At 42.6% G+C, this 18,640-nt stretch overlaps 1 protein-coding gene across 5 annotated transcripts in view; it reads right to left on the bottom strand.

The window, feature by feature from the left end:
- Positions 1-233: 233 nt before the first annotated feature.
- Adarb2 (adenosine deaminase, RNA-specific, B2) overlaps positions 234-18,640 on the bottom strand; it is a 566,237-nt gene continuing 547,830 nt past the window's right edge. Inside the window, exons 9-11 of one of the 5 annotated variants that reach the window (NR_110345.1) lie at positions 16,250-16,423; positions 11,525-11,770; positions 234-1,951 (exon numbers count right to left, since the gene is read on the bottom strand). Coding sequence is in view for 3 of the 5 variants with exons in the window: in XM_017315647.2 (XP_017171136.1) it covers positions 1,901-1,951; positions 11,639-11,770; positions 16,245-16,423 (362 nt within the window). In the remaining 2 variants the exon portion in view is untranslated. Of the gene's footprint in view, positions 1,952-8,553; positions 11,771-16,244; positions 16,424-18,640 lie in introns of those variants that run through there. The other 4 variants (XM_017315647.2, XR_382016.4, NM_052977.5 and 1 more) reach the window with 4 other exon arrangements.

The raw sequence follows: 18,640 nt of genomic DNA, 5'->3' as shown, positions 1-18,640 counted from the left end.
TTTCATTCCCAGGTCCATGATAGTTTTACTAATTTGATTACATACATTCTAAAAGAGCAACATCTGGGCTAGTGACTGTTATTGACGTGATTATTATTAGAGAAAAGGGTCTTAGAGACAGATATTCTGTTCTCTGAAGAAGGCGGGCCCACCTCAGGCTTTACCTAAGCCCCATATATCACAGTGTTTCAGACATTTGCCAATACACCGCTTGATGAAAAAGGCCAGACAATCCAGGAAAGAACAACTGTACTTGATATTTTTATTCACTTAAGAGAAACACTCACTTATCAGGTATCACCAAAGTGCAATTTACAGAACTTAGAAGAGGCAAATTAACATGTAAATTCATACTGTAAGGTTTCGGATTTTTTTATTTTACAAATATTACAAATATACACCAATTGATACAATATTGCCATTCAATCATGCTTTCTTATGTACATACCTTCAACTACGAATGACTATTTTTTTTAACGTTCATTTTACTTAAAAAGTGCTGAAAATTAGCTGGGCACTGCTGGGAAAGATTTCTTTAAATTGATTCACAGACTTCTGGCTGATAGAAATTGGGTGCCCATGTGAAAGAGGCACTAGAATTCAGATAATATTTATTTTATCTTTAAAAGGGTGTATCATCTCTCCAACCTTTTAAAAAAAGATGAGTTGGGAAATACGATGGAATTTTCTCCAGGTTTTGATACTGTACATTTCCCTGCAGGGGTACTATTGTTTGGTTTAAATTTCTTGCGACATGGCCATCCATGATTCTTTTGGTTAGAGGTCGGATGGAATGAACATGCTCTGGGAGTCCAAAAGGATCGCTGTAAATCCCTGTAATCCACTCTACCACCCGAACACACAGGGAACGTCCTCCACGAGCAGCAGTCTCCCTGGCACTTCACTTCTCTCGGATATACCAGGGGATCGGAACAAAGTGGGCAGATGTTTAGCAGGAGGGAAGCACAGCAAGGTGGTGGTGGGAAGGGAGAAGTGAATCTAAAGAAGCAGAATTGTGGGGGAAATGACTTGGGGATGGGAGGAACTGTATGGAACAATGCTCCGTTCTCCATGGCTTCTCTCTGGTGGCTTCCACCTATGTCATTTTGCGTCTGTTTCCTTATTTCCCCACATCACTCATCACCTTCATACTTTGAGGAAGAAGTTTAACAAGAGCCACGGATACCTTAGTGTTCCCAGGGTTAGTTGTTTTCGTGTTCAACTACAAGTCAGAACCGTGGACAAAGCCCAGGGGTCACTCTGCTCCAAGCTCTCCATAGAATACCACAGTCTGCGCCCATGTTTCCTCTAACAACATTATATCATTCCTCCACCGCACACCCCATCCAAGGGTTGATTTTTTGGTGCTATAGCCTTTGCTGGGACAGCACTTTGAGTTCTCCACTCCTTCATGAACTATGTAAACATCCAGAGCTGGGGTAGTTTTAGAAATGTTCAGCATAGTGCATTTCTTAGTCCTATGCAAGATTGTAGATTCTGAAAACTGTCCTAGATAAGAGTGATGGAGAAACATTTTGCTGAATGCTGAGACTTCGTCAGGAAGCAGTGGTCACAGCAGTCAAATGGTAGCACATAAAAAGAAAGACCTTTTCTGTAGTCTCCCCTCCCCTAGCCTGAAACCTGCTTGCTCGGGGTGGAGCTTCCTGCTCATTCGTTCTGCCACGCCCACTGCTGGAACCTGAGGAGCCACACACGTGCACCTTTCTACTGGACCAGAGATTATTCGGCGGGAATCGGGTCCCCTCCCCCTTCCTTCATAACTGGTGTCGCAACAATAAAATTTGAGCCTTGATCAGAGTAACTGTCTTGGCTACATTTCTTCTTTTGCCCCGTCTAGATTCCTCTCTTACAGCTCGAGCGGCCTTCTCAGTCGAACCGTTCACGTTGCGAGCTGCTGGCGGCCGCAACATTTTGGCGCCCGAACAGGGACCTGAAGAATGGCAGAGAGATGCTAAGAGGAACGCTGCATTGGAGCTCCACAGGAAAGGATCTTCGTATCGGACATCGGAGCAACGGACAAGTACACATGCTAGCGCTAGCTTAAAATTTCAGTTTTGTAAAGTGTTGCTGAGGATGCGGTAGGATACGAATTAAGCTTGAATCAGTGCTAACCCAACGCTGGTTCTGCTTGGGTCAGCAGCGTGTTAATCGGAACTAGAAACGGAAACAGGCAGGTTAGCCGCAGCTTTTTAGGAAGCTGCTTAGGTGAAAGAAGAAAGGGTTTAAAGTCATGGATCAGGCGGTAGGCCGTAGCTCTCCGAAGCTACATGAGGTGTGAGAAAAGAAAGGGTTTATTAAAAGGAATAGGCGGATTGCCCCAGTTAATAAAAAATACATCATAAGGGAGGAAAATGTCCCAAAAAGCAGAGAGAAATATCTCTCTGGGCCTTATAGCAGGAGTACTCTGTTCCCCTTTGTGTCTTGTCTAATGTCCGGTGCACCAATCTGTTCTCGTGTTCGATTCATGTATGTTCGTGTCCAGTCTGTATGAATGAATGTTCTATGTTTTGTGTTGGATAATAAAGATGGTATAAAAAACTTTATCTGCAAAGCCGAGAGCTGCCACGTGTTTCAGCCAGGAATCAGACACGTGGCGAGAGGGCCCCTGCTGGAAAAACTGTTCGTTTTAGAAAATAAGGGCGAGTGCACAGCCTCTAAGTTTCAGAGTAAAAAAGCTAATAAATGGTTCATGATTAATGTGTTTGACAATGGTAAAGTGTTTTTTATTTTATGATTGTAGCTACAAAAATTATTATTCTCTGATTGGTCTAAATGTAACTGCTTCATTTGGTTCTTTTTTATTGGTAATGTGCTCTAAGTGTTTTCACAATCAGCTCATAAGTTGTTGGTTAAGATTAATAATTGTTACATTGCTACAGATGGTTAGTGTTAAATTTGATAACTCAAGTTTAGAGTCCTTCCAACACATGGCATAAGGCAGCCCAAGAGGCTGGGTCTCTAAAGATATTTCTAGTTTAGGTAATAATTAATATGGTTCGTATCCTAAATAGTAAAATTTAAAATAAGATTTAAAGCAATGTCTCTTTATTAAAGCATTAAAGCTTGCTTTAATAGGTATTCATAGGTATTAATTGACATCCAAACTTCGTAATACGATAGTAATGCTTCTAATATTGATTTTAAAGATAATAAATTGTTTTAAACTTGGGTTTTGCTTTCCCAAGGTTATAGGTATTATCCTAACCTTGCACAAAAAACTTAAAAATTATGGTTAAAACTGCTATTGTTCCATTGACTGCAGCTTGCAGTTTGATTTCAAATTTAAGATCTTTAATTCACCTGTATACTGTAATTAAGATAATTACAAGAGTAATCATCTTATGAGAGCGCTCATACAGCTCACTTCATACAAAACTGTGACAGAGTTATCTAGTTATGTTTGTCTTTGTGAATAGATTAGACAAACAGTTTGGTTATAGTTGCTGCCTGGCAGGAAACTGTAGTACAGGCAATTTTTTCACAACACTAAAGTTGTGAAGAACGTTTTAACTGTAAGTCATCTTAAGAAAGAGTATCAAAATTTAGAGGCGTAGACAGTTATATTGTTTCTCTAAAATCGGTCCTTATTACAGGAGGGCCAGGATGCTCAGATTAAAAAGTATTTTACGTTTGAGTCAATGCAGGGCTCTGGGCAGCCCCAGAGCGGCTTGTGGCCTTTCTTTTGTTTTGCAAACAGTGCCTGAGAAAGATTTTTCCCTGTGTTCAAGAAAAATTCTTTTTAACAGTGTTGCAGATCTATTCAGATGTTTAAAATAATGCTTAAATTCAAAGAGTTTTGCTTCTAGTGAACTGTAATCACTAGAAAATTTTGCCTCTAGGTATGGCTAATGTAACTTTACATTATGTAAGAAAAATTTTATTGTTTCTGCTTCTATACAAGAAGCCAAGAGTTTTAATCTTTCAGTGTATATTGTTTCCTAAGTGAAAAGTATTTTATTAACTAATGCTTCTTAAAGTTTACCTTAAATCCTTGCTCTCACCCAAAAGATTCAGAGACAATATCCTTTTATTACTTAGGGTTTTAGTTTACTACAAAAGTTTCTACAAAAAATAAAGCTTTTATAATTGTTATTAATTGGTAATTAAAAATTGGTTGTGCCCAAAACAATTCTTTGGCCAAAAAAAAAAACATTATTGTAAAGTCATTTTTCTCATCCTCCCAGCCAATCGTTGGCCCACGTGGGCCCAACTAGCTTCTGTGGGGCAGAGTCTTAAGACACAGTTTCCCCTGTTCCAGCACAGATGATCTAGTTGTGTGCTGTAGATGGTGTTTTAAAATGCTGAACAATCAAACCTTAATTTGTATATTAATAGTCAATGCCATATCTCTGAGCTCACAATTGCTTAAATTGTTCATCCCTCAGATACTATTAATTCTCAAATTTACAATTGCTTATGCATATTTCTAGTTAATAAATAAATTATGCACATGTGACTCTTAATAACTTTACAAGCCTTCTAGTTACAACTGCTCCTTAAGAAAATTGATTAAAAGTGCAATTAGTCACTGCCCCTTTACAGCCAAGTATTTAAAATGTTTTGTCAACTAGTTATTAATTCAAAAGTTTAGGTATTGTAAAATTTTAAAACTTTAACTTCTTAAAAGACAAAAAAGAGAGAAATTGTATCCCCGTGCATGCTATTTAGTGCATTCCCATGCACACTATTAAAGTCTTACCTTTATTTTCAAAATCTAATATTTTAATGTCAAAGAGTTTAATAAATGCTTTATAGTATCTTAAAGGGATCTACTTATTGGCTTATAGATTAATCCTAAAACAGCTACCTTATTAAAAAAGGGAAAAACAGGTTTTCTCCACAGAACGCTGCAGAAGCATATTAATAAATTCGTGTGACGAGCTGGTAGGTAAGTTGACTCATGTCCTGATTAAATTGACTAAAAAACTAAATTAAATTCATGTTTTAGATCCATCCTTACTTGTCATTTTTCCAGTTTAGACTAGCTTCTAGCCTTTTAACTTTATGACAATAGTACATCAGAGACTGTATATTCAGACTTAGTAAAATTAGTCATTTAATAGAGTCATAATGATTTTTCTCCTTTCTTCAGTGTGACCAGCCATTCTAACTCAATCTTAGACTGGTCCTAATATTCAGTCCAATGTTAGAGATTCCTATATTCTAAATTACCTAGCAAGTTAATTAAAGAGCAATTGGTCACTTAATACCCCCTGACTAACAAATGGAAGGGTCCAGATCCAGTTCTAATTTGGGGTAGGGACTCAGTTTGTGTTTTTTCACGAGATGAAGATGGAGCGCGGTGGCTGCCAGAGAGATTAATTCGTCAGATGAACACAGATTCTGACTCTTCTGGTAAGTATCATTCTAAAGACTAAAATTCCTTTTGTGCTTAAAATTCAGCTGAGAGCAACAGCTCTCAAAGGTGTTCTCCAGCTACTCTCTGAACCAGCTCCCGACAGGAGGCCGGAGACTAGCCTCAGCTTTACAATTTGCATTTGAATAAAGTACCTAGACTTCCCGGAAAGAAGTTCTGCTTTCCTACTTTCTCACTGTCTTTCAAGATTTTGTCTTTCAAGCAGGTAAATCAACATTCCCGAGGCGGACCAGTAGATGTGCATCCCCGCCCCCCTAGAGCACACAGGTGGCAGCTGTTACCCCCAGTCTCAGGACATTTCCAGCATGTGGCTTTCAGTCTGAGTTAAAAATTTAGGTTTACCTAGAGGGCTAGAAGAGTAGATTTTTCTATATTAATAAAGATTGGTTTTTATTTTGATAGACAGGCTTAGCCCCTTAGCTGACCTCTGGCTTTTCACCCTTGCTGTTACTGCAAGGTGTCCTTAGCTCAATAGGCTGTGGAAAAAACAGGGATGAGGAGGAACGACTTCCAGCTCCTATTTTACCCACAAATCGTGGTGTTATTAACGACATAATTCTTGCTTAGGCTTTGCTAATTCTGAGGTTGATAATTCTCCTTTAGGAGCTGCACAGCACTCAGAACTGTGCATACTGGTTTGTGATTGTACAAATTCAGTATGGGCACCGCTTGGTGCAGAGATACTTACTGCAAGGGAAGGTCCGGCTTGACCATTTCTGAGTTTCCTGTGAGATAAACCCGGTTTGAAAGAGGTTGGTACCAAATTTTGGTTAAAAATAAAAAATATTCTCCGGCTCTACCTCGCCTCCCCAAAAGGTACCAAGAGCCACATGTGTGGGTTTTACCCACGGGAGGAATCGGGTCCATGTCCACCCAAGCCAAGGTTAAAAGCCCACTCATCTACGGATGAGAAAATCATTTGATCACCTCAGTTAAGCGTTGCCTTATTTAACTTAATTAATAGGGGGGAGAGAGATTGGAGACGTACTATTGAAAGGGCAAGCCCTTCACTGCCTCCCACCCAAATAAAAAGGCCAATTGGCCTTGTACTACAAGAGCCGGTCACTCCTTCTCCCTGTTTCCCACCTATCTTCCAAAAATGCTAAGGAATTCAACTTAGTGTTATTTTCACATCGTTCAGTCAAACTTAGCCAGAGTTCCAAACGCCCTACTTAAAATTCAACTAGAAAGTTACCTACCAAGTACTAATTAGCATTATAAAGTCAGAGTCTGCAGCTCCAGGCCTTTCAGTTGTTTACTAGAAAGGACAGTCTTAAGCCAGATACAGTTTACCATAAGAAAAGTTAAAGATTCCCAGTGAAGCAAGTTTTTTCTTTAGCCCTAGATTCCAGGCAGAACTATTGAGCATAGATAATTTTCCCCCCTCAGGCCAGCTTTTTCTTTTTTTTTTTATTTTGTTAATAACAGGGAGGAGATGTAGTCTCCCCTCCCCTAGCCTGAAACCTGCTTGCTCGGGGTGGAGCTTCCTGCTCATTCGTTCTGCCACGCCCACTGCTGGAACCTGAGGAGCCACACACGTGCACCTTTCTACTGGACCAGAGATTATTCGGCGGGAATCGGGTCCCCTCCCCCTTCCTTCATAACTGGTGTCGCAACAATAAAATTTGAGCCTTGATCAGAGTAACTGTCTTGGCTACATTTCTTCTTTTGCCCCGTCTAGATTCCTCTCTTACAGCTCGAGCGGCCTTCTCAGTCGAACCGTTCACGTTGCGAGCTGCTGGCGGCCGCAACACTTTTCTAAATTTCCTTTGGTTGATATTAGAAAGTGATAGCTATTATCTTTTGGGCCAATTAGGTCATTTTATTAGAATGGCTTCATAAAAGTGATCATAGAAGTTTTCCTAAATAAAAAAATGTCTACTATATTTAAATTTCAATTGTCTTTTTAAATTTTTTTAAACAAGATACTATAGACTCATCTTGAAATTTATAATCTAAAAATAGTATTTCATCAAAATACTGTTAACTATTCTATTCTGGGCATTGGTATGCTATGTATTTACTATTTATGGCTCATCAAATATGGTAAACACTATACAAAAAGCCTTTAAATTTATTGATAAGAACTGTCCTGTGTGATGAAAATTATGTGGAAAAAATATGAGCTATGGATCTTTTGGAAAAGCAACTTAGCGTGACATCTATGAGAGACAACAAGACATTACAAAATCAATAATTGTGCGATAGATATATACAGGTTCCAAGAGAAGCACAGAAGTCAAAAGGAAACGGCTGTTAGAGACTTGCAAATCTCCTTGGCAAAACCCCCAACCCAAAGAAATCCTGAACTCAATAACTCGATATTATACATTGTTGTGAAATCTTTTGCTGCAGGTGAATGAGCGTGCTTACATGTCCTCGTGGCCTTTACCGTGGGGCTGGATCCTGTGGGAGGCTTCACAAATGATCAGACGCTGGCGTTCTGACTGAGAGCCAGGCAGGAAACCCTAACGTGCTTATCTCCCCAATAGGAAAGCAACATGTGTTTTGGCGACAGATAAAGATAATGCTGACTTCTATTTGGACTTTAGGAGTGAGGCTCAATGGATGTAGATAGAAGACAGAGGATTTGAAAACAAAGACTGTAAAGATCAAAGAGATTCTTGGGGAGGGGACTTTTTGGGGATAAATCAGATAGATAAGAAACAGCCAAGCTGGCTAAGATGCCTGAATGTCCTCTTTAGATTCTAACAAGATTCTTTTGGACTCATTTGACTGTATTTGTTTTCAGGGTGACTAATAGAGAAATGCCACCTACTTATGCTTCACTCCTGTAGAAACTTCAGATGGGGTGTCTCTGAGCACTTTCAAGACTAAATCAGTAGTTAAAATGCAGGGCAGCCTAAAACAGTATTGGGATGCTTTTGTGGATACGAAGTGAGAAAAGTCCATAAGCTTTTGCCACTTACCCTTTCAGGGATTCACCCACATTAGATGTTATGTCCCATGTATTATTCCTTGTACACCAGATGCTATGCCAGATTTGGTGGCTGGCTACTTCTGGAGTGGGTTGGGTTTCTGCAGGTCAGGGGCAGCACATATATGACCCAACATGGTATAGATGTGGAATCCTGATGTTGCTACCTTTCTGCTTCAGATAATCAATGTACCCTGGCCTTTCATTCTTCCTTCTTAGTACCTCTTTGTGTTTTCCTGCTTCTTGGAAGATTGTCTTTTCCTGACCTCTGCTTCTAAGCACGTGGCAGGGTTCACTTAGATAATTTTAGTAAGTCTCTTTTCATTGAAGAGATTCAGGGACCCTCTGCCTCCTTCCTCCCATCTCCTTTATTTTACATTCACCCTGACAGGTATCTTGCAAGACAGTCAACTATTGAAAAAAAGCATTTCCCATGATGTCTCTTTGGACAAGCTGTAGTTTCTTAAAATTGTCTTGTAGCATTAAAGAATTCTTTTACCTCTACAAACAAATGTGGATCCCCTAGCTCTCCTATATAGGAATCTTTTGTTTATTTAACAAGTGATTCTCAGGGCTGGAGAGTTAACTCAGTGGTTAAAAGCATCTTCCAGAGAACCCATTTGGCTTCCTGGCACCCACACAGGGTATCTCACAACTGCGTAAGACTCTCACTTCAGCAGCTCTGACACCCTCTTCAGCCTCCTGCAGGCACCTGCACACACATGAACATACCCATACACAATCACACACATATACATGTGATTAGAATAAACAAGCAAATCTCTATGCTAGTGCTCAGGGGTGGAATGAATCCTTCTTTCAGAAGGAGAAAATTATCTTTAGTTTTTAAAAATTGTCTTGTAGCATTAAAGAATTCTTTTACCTCTATAAACAAATTTGATCCCCTAGTCTCTTAGGAAAGTTTGGGTTGTTTCTGGAGAAACAGTACTGTAGACACCATGAGTCATAAATCTATCCCTGGAACTTATGTCCATGATGGTGCTGGGTAGCCACTGCTTTCTCTGACTCTTGCATAGGCCAAAGTGATGGTATTCTCTGAGAATATCTGAAAGGTACCCCACTCTGCCTCCTTCCATCTTGTTTAAGACCCTGAAGTTAATGCCAATTATTTTTATAACCAATAACTCTGTTTGGAGCTCACTGCTCTGATGTGCTGTGTGCTCTCCATTCAATAGCTCAGAATACAAATGATTTGAGGGCAGGTCCTAGAGTTCAGCTAGGAAGTAACTGTGCCTAACCGTTGAAGGATTACAGCTAAGCCATATTCAGCTCTCAAGGTTTCTTGTGTTTCTAAGCCTCCCCCTAGTGATATATCAAGTTATCAGAGATCACTGTAAGTTGGCATTTTGATCTTAGCCTTTACCTTGAGTTAAGATTACATTTTCCTCAATATTTATGATATGAATCACTCATTTGCAGAAACATTTGCATGTCTTTGAAAGTTTATCTTGAACACATTCCTACAATGGTGTTCATATTCTTTTCTCAAAGGACTTTAGTGATGTGATCTCATATTAAATCCAAGGAATTAATATCTCCACTTTTCTTTTTATTGAATAGCTACAATTGAATGTATTTCATGTTTACCAAATTCTTGTGACATCTGCAATATAAGATAGAATAAAAGCATCATGATGTAATGGTTGAATTTTATTGGGGGATGATGCACTAGAATTCTAATCAAGACTCCCATATTCTAAACATGGTTCCTCCTATTCTTTAAAAACAAAACAAAATGAAACAGAAATCCGTAATGCATCTCAGATGGGATTAAAAAGGATTTATTTATTTTAACTTTATGTCTATGATAATTTGCCCACATTTATGTAGGTGCACTGCATGGATGTGTGGAGCTGCTGGGGCTGGAGTTATGGATGGCTGTAAGCTGCCGTGTGGAAGCTGGGAACTCAACCAGAGTCCTCTATAGAAGCAGCAAAGCTCCTAACTGCTGAGCCATCTCTCCAGCCCGTCACATGGGGTTCAATAGAAAAGATTAGACGCATGTTAACTAGCTTGATGAATGTTAGAAATGAGCTCCAAGTGTTTAAAGACAATTAATTCAAGAAACATTGGTTGGCAACATGCCTCCTCTTGCCTGTATTTTGTTTTCCTCTTAGAGATGATGATGTAGGCTAAATATTAAAGAAATATATGTCTACCGATGAACTCTAATGTCCGTTCTAAAAGTGGCATGATTCTGTCCCTTTAATTTTGTCAGCTATGGCAAGTCATCATTATCTTTGTGGTTATTATTATTTTATTCATGCGACATGATGATCAAGGGACCTAAAATGACAGAGAGCATGCAGCTCCTCAAACCGAAAGATTGCACTGAGGTGTGTGTGTGTGTGTGTGTGTGTGTGTGTGTGATTTCTTTCTAATAAAAAATTGCTTAAAATTTAGAATTTGATCTAAAACTCAGTTTCATTACTCATACCTAGTAGAGAGATTATTGGGTAGTGGTTAATCACCCTACAGTTGTCACTTCTGTGGCTATCATTATCTATAAAAGCAATGGAGAGGTTGTCATCAAGTGGAAAGGCTTGGGTTTGTTTGCAACATACTATCATTGGGCAGTTTAATAACAGTTTTCTTAGCTCATCAATTATGACTCTTTCCTGTCTTAGGTAACTATCCCTTTGTGTCATAAGTATAGCTTTCACTTTGGCTGCTCTTTGACAGTGTCTGTCTCAAGTTCTTCTTGAAAGAAGTTGGAAAGGTCTGAATGAATAATGAGAACAATACAGCATTCCTGTTGGGTTCTTTGGAGTTGGGGAGCCCCTGGCTTTCCTGTTCACCTGTGGCTTATCTTGAAATGTCATATAAACTTGTGCTGGTGAGACTTGATCACACCACTAGAGAGGCCCTTGGAAGAGAAGGGAGGGGAGGTCCAAAGGAAGATGCATGAAGCTACGCTTTAGTACTACCTTTCAGTCCTGCCTCTGGACTCCCTTGCCTGAACAGAGAATTTCCTTTTGATACCCAGTAAGGGATGGGGCTGACACAACAAAGCTTCTCTCTCTAGCTATGGTGGATGGGGTTCTTGGAACTAACAGCCCAGGGAGAAGCAGCCCGACCCAAACTCAAACCTAGTCTCTCATCCACACATGGAGCCACATGTTCCTGAACAGTGAAGGAGAACAAAGGTCAAGAACTGATGGACACACCACACCATCATACGGCTTCATCCTCTCCAGGCATCTCCCTCTGGTCCAATAGCGAAGGAGCCTAGTGACTTAGAGACTTAGTAGAAACTGATCTTGCTCCGGTGGTTTTCTCACCCAGGTGCCAAGACCGGCTTTCTGAAAGGCCTTGAAGAGCTGCTGTTTAACAGACTGGTAGGTGTGAGCCCCCTGCTTGGCCTCACAGTACATGGATGGTGTGTCTCCATGGCTGGGGATCCGTGTGCTTAGCTGTGGGAAGAAGAGAGTGTGTTCAGCCAGTCGTGTTAACATGAGGCGTTTCACAAGCAAACTACTAGCTTGATCTCAACCTTTTGCTTCTCTTTCTCTCTTAACACTACAATGGCAGGACCTTAGGAGATGGCTTATTTGGTAAAATGCCTGGCTCACAAGCATGAGGACCTCAGCCCAGATCCCTAGCAACCACTTAAAAAGCTGGATGAGGTAGTGCACGCCTATAGTTACAGCACTGAGATGGTGGAGACAGGCAAGTGCCCGAGACTAGCTGTCTAGCTACTCAGCCCCTTGGTGAGTTTCAAGTTCAGTGAGAGACCCTATATCAGATCCAGCATTGGCTTCTGGCCTCCAACTCATGTGTATATGCATTCTCCCTCCTGAACGTATGAACTCACACATACACATACATGTGAGAAACCAAACCAAACCAAATTGGAGTGCATTTATCTGAGTTCTCGTGGAATTTTTTTTGTGAAAACACCAATTGCTAAGAATGCTGTGCTTCATCAGAAGTATAGATGATTAACACATGTATCACGTGACATGCCACTTACCTTCTGTTAAGAATTGAACACTGATTTCTTAGCTAACTGCGAAGACACACTTACAATCTCAGCACTTAGGAGGCTTAGGAGAATGGCTCTGTTCAAGGGCAGCCTTGGATATAAAAGAAGACCCCAACTCAAAAAGCAGACCCAGTAAACCCCAGAAAGAAAGAGGATGGCACCAATGATAAAACCTGGATAGGTGGAGAAGGATTGCTAGGTTGGGTTTGTGTACTAACAGCATCGTGGCAGGAAGGAGATAAAGACTTTGAGTTATGTGGTTCGTTAACTGGGAAGGCAGTACAAGTAGGATGTTATTTGGCTTCAGAGTCATAGGAGGCAAAAGTTGGAGCAACATAAGGCAGGGAGAACATTCTCCATATCTTTGGTTCCCCAACTAAAGGGCAGGAAGGCAGAGGGCAGGCCTGTGGTAGGGGAGCATTAGATGACACTGCAGGCTCTCCCCAGAGTATTTGAAATCATTGTGTCCACTCTGTGGACAACAACCCCATGATCATGTGGACAAGAAGAGGACCTGTTTGTTCAACAAGGAAGAAGAGTTTGTGTTTCCCCAAACTTTCCAAACTCTTCGGAGGAACTGAGACATGGGAAAAAGAATCAGAGAAGGCATGGCAGAGGCAGAGAGTTCTAATCAGGACAGCAGCATATTGTGCCATGGACCCACATTTGTACGGCTGTGGCAGAGGCAGAGGCAGAGGCAGAGGCAGAGAGGCAGAGAGGCAGAGAGGCAGAGAGGCAGAGAGGCAGAGAGGCAGAGAGGCAGAGAGGCAGAGAGGCAAGAGGCAGAGAGGCAGAGAGGCAGAGAGGCAGAGAGGCAGAGAGGCAGAGAGGCAGAGAGGCAGAGAGGCAGAGAGGCAGAGAGGCAGAGAGGCAGAGAGGCAGAGAGGCAGAGAGGCAGAGAGGCAGAGAGGCAGAGAGGCAGAGAGGCAGAGAGGCAGAGAGGCAGAGAGGCAGAGAGGCAGAGAGGCAGAGAGGCAGAGAGGCAGAGAGGCAGAGAGGCAGAGAGGCAGAGAGGCAGAGAGGCAGAGAGGCAGAGAGGCAGAGAGGCAGAGAGGCAGAGAGGCAGAGAGGCAGAGAGGCAGAGAGGCAGAGAGGCAGAGAGGCAGAGAGGCAGAGAGGCAGAGAGGCAGAGAGGCAGAGAGGCAGAGAGGCAGAGAGGCAGAGAGGCAGAGAGGCAGAGAGGCAGAGAGGCAGAGAGGCAGAGAGGCAGAGAGGCAGAGAGGCAGAGAGGCAGAGAGGCAGAGAGGCAGAGAGGCAGAGAGGCAGAGAGGCAGAGAGGCAGAGAGGCAGAGAGGCAGAGAGGCAGAGAGGCAGAGAGGCAGAGAGGCAGAGAGGCAGAGAGGCAGAGAGGCAGAGAGGCAGAGAGGCAGAGAGGCAGAGAGAGAGGCAGAGAGGCAGAGGAGAGGCAGAGAGGCAGAGAGGCAGAGAGGCAGAGAGGCAGAGAGGCAGAGAGGCAGAGAGAGAGGCAGAGAGGCAGAGAGGCAGAGAGGCAGAGAGGCAGAGAGGCAGAGAGGCAGAGAGGCAGAGAGGCAGAGAGAGGCAGAGAGAGGCAGAGAGGCAGAGAGGCAGAGAGGCAGAGAGGCAGAGAGGCAGAGAGAGAGGCAGAGAGGCAGAGAGAGAGGCAGAGAGGCAGAGAGAGAGGCAGAGAGAGAGGCAGAGAGGCAGAGAGAGAGGCAGAGAGGCAGAGAGGCAGAGAGGCAGAGAGGCAGAGGCAGAGGCAGAGGCAGAGGCAGAGGCAGAGGCAGAGGCAGAGGCAGAGGCAGAGGAGGCAGAGGAGGCAGAGGAGGCAGAGGAGGCAGAGGAGGCAGAGGAGGCAGAGGAAGAGGATGGTTATGCCCAAACTCTTAAATAACTGTAATCTTCAACATCTCTGAGTAGACAAAGTGTTTGTTTGTATATTTGCTTTTCTACTGGTTGCTATATAAATCCAGACATGATTATTGAGTGTGCATGTCATATGGATGCACCTATATGTGCAGGTGCATTTGGAGACCATGGACCAACCTCAGGAGTACTGTTCTCCAAGAACGGCCAACTTTATTCTGTCTCTCTCCATACCTCCATCTCTCTCTGTCTGTCTGTCTGTCTGTCTGTCTGTCTGTCTGTCTGTCTGTCTCTCCCTTTCTCCTTGTTTTCTCTAAGACAGGGTCTCTTATTAGCCTAGAGTTTGCTGATTAGGTTAGGGGGCTGGCTGGACAGTTGGCCCCTGGAATCCACCTATCTCTGTCTCCACAATTCTGGGACTAATAATCATCCCTGCTGGGTCTTTCACATGATCTCTGGGGCTTGAACTTGAGTCCCTGTGCTTACATAGCAAGAGTTTCATTGATTGAGTTATATCCCAATACAGGAAAACAAGCAAAATACTTTTCTTCATGAGCTTACTTTTACTATCTGCACTGTATTTTTTTTTATTATAGTCTACGATGCTTTAAAAGTACATAATAGCATGCATTTCAGTTTTAACCACCCAATTGTAGCTGTTGTCTATTTATGAGTGGAAAGCAGATTCTGGAACATTCTTGTAGTAGAAATGCGTAGCCATCTGAGTTGGGGAAAGTGTTAACCCTAACAGTCACCATTTTTGAAATTTAGTTGGAAATCACCCACTCTTCTTCCTTTCTTCCTAACTTCTTCCTCCCTTTCCTCCCTCCCTCTCTCCCTCCCATGCGTGTGTGTGTGTGTGTGTGTGTGTGTGTGTGTGTGTGTGTGTGCACGCTACAACATGCATTTGGAGGTTAGAGGACAACCTGCAGGAGTCAGTTATCCACTAAGCCACCTTGCAAGCCCTTATCTGCTTTCTCTGAGGAGTAACCTCTTTATATATGTTAAATTTCCTCTCTCTTTTTAATGCCTGAAAAGGAGATCTACTATATGTCATGATCTGTAGAGTAGATTAGAGCCTTTATGTCTGTCTATAAATAAAATGTATAGCCTTTGTGTCTGGCTTTGAGTGAAATGTTCCAGCAAAGCCTTTGATATGTTTGAGTCAATCAGTAGAGGCTGAGAAATTGTTTTGAGACTGTTTGAACCTTGAAGCACTGTTGTCTCTCTGGAGGGTCTGCACTTGATGCTATGTGAGAGCTTGCAGCTGCACTAATCTTGGTCCTGAAGACACTCCTGGCAAAACTGAAGTTCTTACTTTTGATTATGGGCTAGCCATGATCAAAATGGACTGAGATTTATATGGGTTGTCTGTTCTCATGAGCAGCAAGGGCAAGACAACTTTGGTAGCTGGAACCTTTCCCAGCCCCAAATAACCTTGTATGATGTTTGAATAAAGTAACTGGAGTGAAGCTGGGGGTCAGTCTTCTCTGAGAAGCTATGCCACTCTGATCCTTCAGAAAATGAAGGCTTAGCATCTTGGCAAGCTTCTCTCTCTACTGCAGCACCTATGAACAACATCAATCAATAGTTATATTATTTTATTTTATGCGTGGGCCTGGGTGTATGTATGTGTACCACAAGTGTGCAGTGCCTGCAGGGACCAAAAGATGGCACTAGAGCCCCTGAAACTGGCGCTACAGACAGTTGTGTGTGACCATGATTTCTCAACTTGAACTTAACCAGAGTCTTCTCTATCCTCTTTATATACCTTTCTTATGACACCCTGCACAAACCAACTGGTACAGTGTGGTGGCATTAGGTGTCCACCAATAGCCTCCTTTGCGGCTTGATTTCACAGAGACACACTCCACATTTGGGTAGCAAAGCTGTACATACACGGAGGGAATTCCTGGGCAGTTGGAGAAAGGACAGTAACCCTGGGGGTCACTTTACATGTCCTGTTTCATAATTACTGCAGACCAAATGATGTCCAGTTTCTCTGGAGCTTCCTCAGGGTTTTAACCAGAGCCCAGGTACGGCTAATTTTCTCCCCAGAAAGGACCGGTGCGACCTACCCTACCATGCAGCCGTGCCCACCAAGCAGAAAACACGTGTTTGCAGAGCCGGGATGAGCCCCCACAGCTCCTCTTCCCAGTGGTGGCATTAATGATCTCCAGGTCGGCGCTGCCCACGACCCAGTTGGCACTGAAGTGGGGAGACTTTCCTGGCTGCCGGGCCTCTGCGTGACTCACGCCTGTCAAGAGAAAAATGGAAGGCAGTCAAACTTTTGGCTCAAACAGGGCTTCTGTGAGAGCAGATATTAGAAGTAAATCTGATGTTTGAGCTGGAATGAGACTCTCACAAACACTCTCCTGCTTTTCTTTCTTAACACTCAGTCGCGTGAAGGCACAGTTCTACCTGTCTAACTGGAGGTGGAAACCAAGTTCAACTCTGATGAGAGCCTTGTATTAAAACTCATTGCTGGGATCTGCTGCTAACCTTTTAATTGGAAGGATTTTACAGGCAGAACTTTTGTCTTCTGTAAATGTACGTTTGTTGAATGAAGTAATGAACGAACAGAGCCACTTGAAAATCCTAAGAATGTTAGTTTATTGGGCACCCACTCAATATCCAAAACACAGATTAGTAAACAATTCCTGAAAGAGACTTAGGCTTATGCTTAAGTTATATGATGTATATGTATATGTTTATGTATATGTATATGTATATCTGAATGATAATCAGTCAAACAACACAGTTTGGGAAGAACATTTGGCAGGATTCAGTGCAAAATTAGAATGTGAATCCTTTTTTTGAATTGTTAGGCCTGATGGTGCAGGCTGAGGCAGGAGAATCACATGTTCAAGGCTTGCCTGGGCTATAAACAGCTCAAGGCCAGCTAGAATAACTTAGTAAAATCCTGTGTCCAAGTAAAAAGAAACCAGAGGACTAAAGATATGCAGCCGAGGGGTAGAACACTTGCCTAGCACGTGCGAAATGCTAGGATCAATTCTCAGCACAATGACTTCATTTTTCTAGATGACAGCAAAGATTAAACCAAGCCTAGGTTCTTCTAAGCTAAGGTTCCTGTGTACCTGGCTGGGTCTTAGACTCACGAAGAATCGAGTCTTGCCTCTGAGGCTTCCAGAATTTTCATTAAACCCTGGTTTTACAGTGCACCTCTCCTCCCTTGTTAGACTGTATATTCTGATGTCCAGGTGGGGTGTGATCCTTACAGCAATCCTTCACAGTGCAGAGCAGAGGGAGAAAGCCAACACTTTCTACTCTGGGAGGTGCTCTGCTCAGCAGCCTGGCATCTCACTATGCTTTCCAGCTAACGCTCTCAGCTCCAATATTACCTCCTCCCTGGTTATCTTGGAGTGCTCCTCATCTCTGATTAGGACTTCCTGGAAATGTTGGGGTGAGGTTTCTGGTAACCTACAGCGAATACCTGCCCTCTCTGATCATCCTAAGGATACAACACAGCCAACAGTCTGGTGTTTTCTCATTTTTGTCTCTCTGTTTCTTTTTGAGGGTTATGTTTGCTGACCCATGACCTCTAGGGAGGGATAGTGAAAAAAAAAAACCCTCATAGTTTGGAGCCATGTGACCCAGATAAATACTGCCAGATGGTGTCCACAGCAAGTCCATGCATAACAAATGGCACCCTCCTAAGTTCTATTGGATCTACTGTATGGCCAGTCTTTGCTCAGAGTCTCAGGGACCCATCATGAATATAAGCAGACAATGAATTTGATCTTTGGTCTGGGCACTTTAACGATGTTCTGGAAAGTTTGGTTTCTAGTCCAGAAACCCTTGTAGGTTTCCTTCTTCCCATGCCTCTTGTATATCTCATCCCCCACAGCTCCTATAGCTTCACCTGTATAAGTCCTATTCCAAAGGCAGCCCTCTCCCTCTTCTTGTCTAGGTTTACCTTGTGGAGGTCAAACCTGCCATCCGCATATACCTGCATTCTCTCTTCTGTTTCTCTAGTCATTGACACTAGACAGGTGGACTTACTAGGAGACACGTTCAACCCATGGCCAGATCCATTTGGCCAAGGATAGCTAGGAATGTGACCTACCACAAAATCACTAACTTACTGTATCAGTTACTTTTTTCATTGCTGTGATAAAATGACTGACAGACAATTTAAGGAAGGACACATTTTTTTTTCCTGGCTTAAAGTTGGAGGAGACACAATCCGCCATGATGGGGAAGGCATGGCAGGCAGCAGGAGTGGGAAGCTAGCTGGCCATATTTCCTCTACCGTCAGGAAGCAGAGGGTGAATAAGAAGTGACTTTGGGCTATACAAGCTCAAGGTCTGGCCCCCAATTCCTTCATCAAGGCTGTACTTCTTAAAGGTTCCACAATCTTCTTAAACAGCCCCAGCATGTGGGAATCCAAGCATTGAAACACAAGTGTCTATGAGGGACATTTCACTTTCAAACCTTGACACTCAAGACATAA

Source organism: Mus musculus, chromosome 13 (genome assembly GCF_000001635.26).
Source record: "Mus musculus strain C57BL/6J chromosome 13, GRCm38.p6 C57BL/6J".
Lineage (NCBI taxonomy): Eukaryota > Metazoa > Chordata > Mammalia > Rodentia > Muridae > Mus > Mus musculus.
This window is presented reverse-complemented; position numbering and strand designations above follow the sequence as displayed.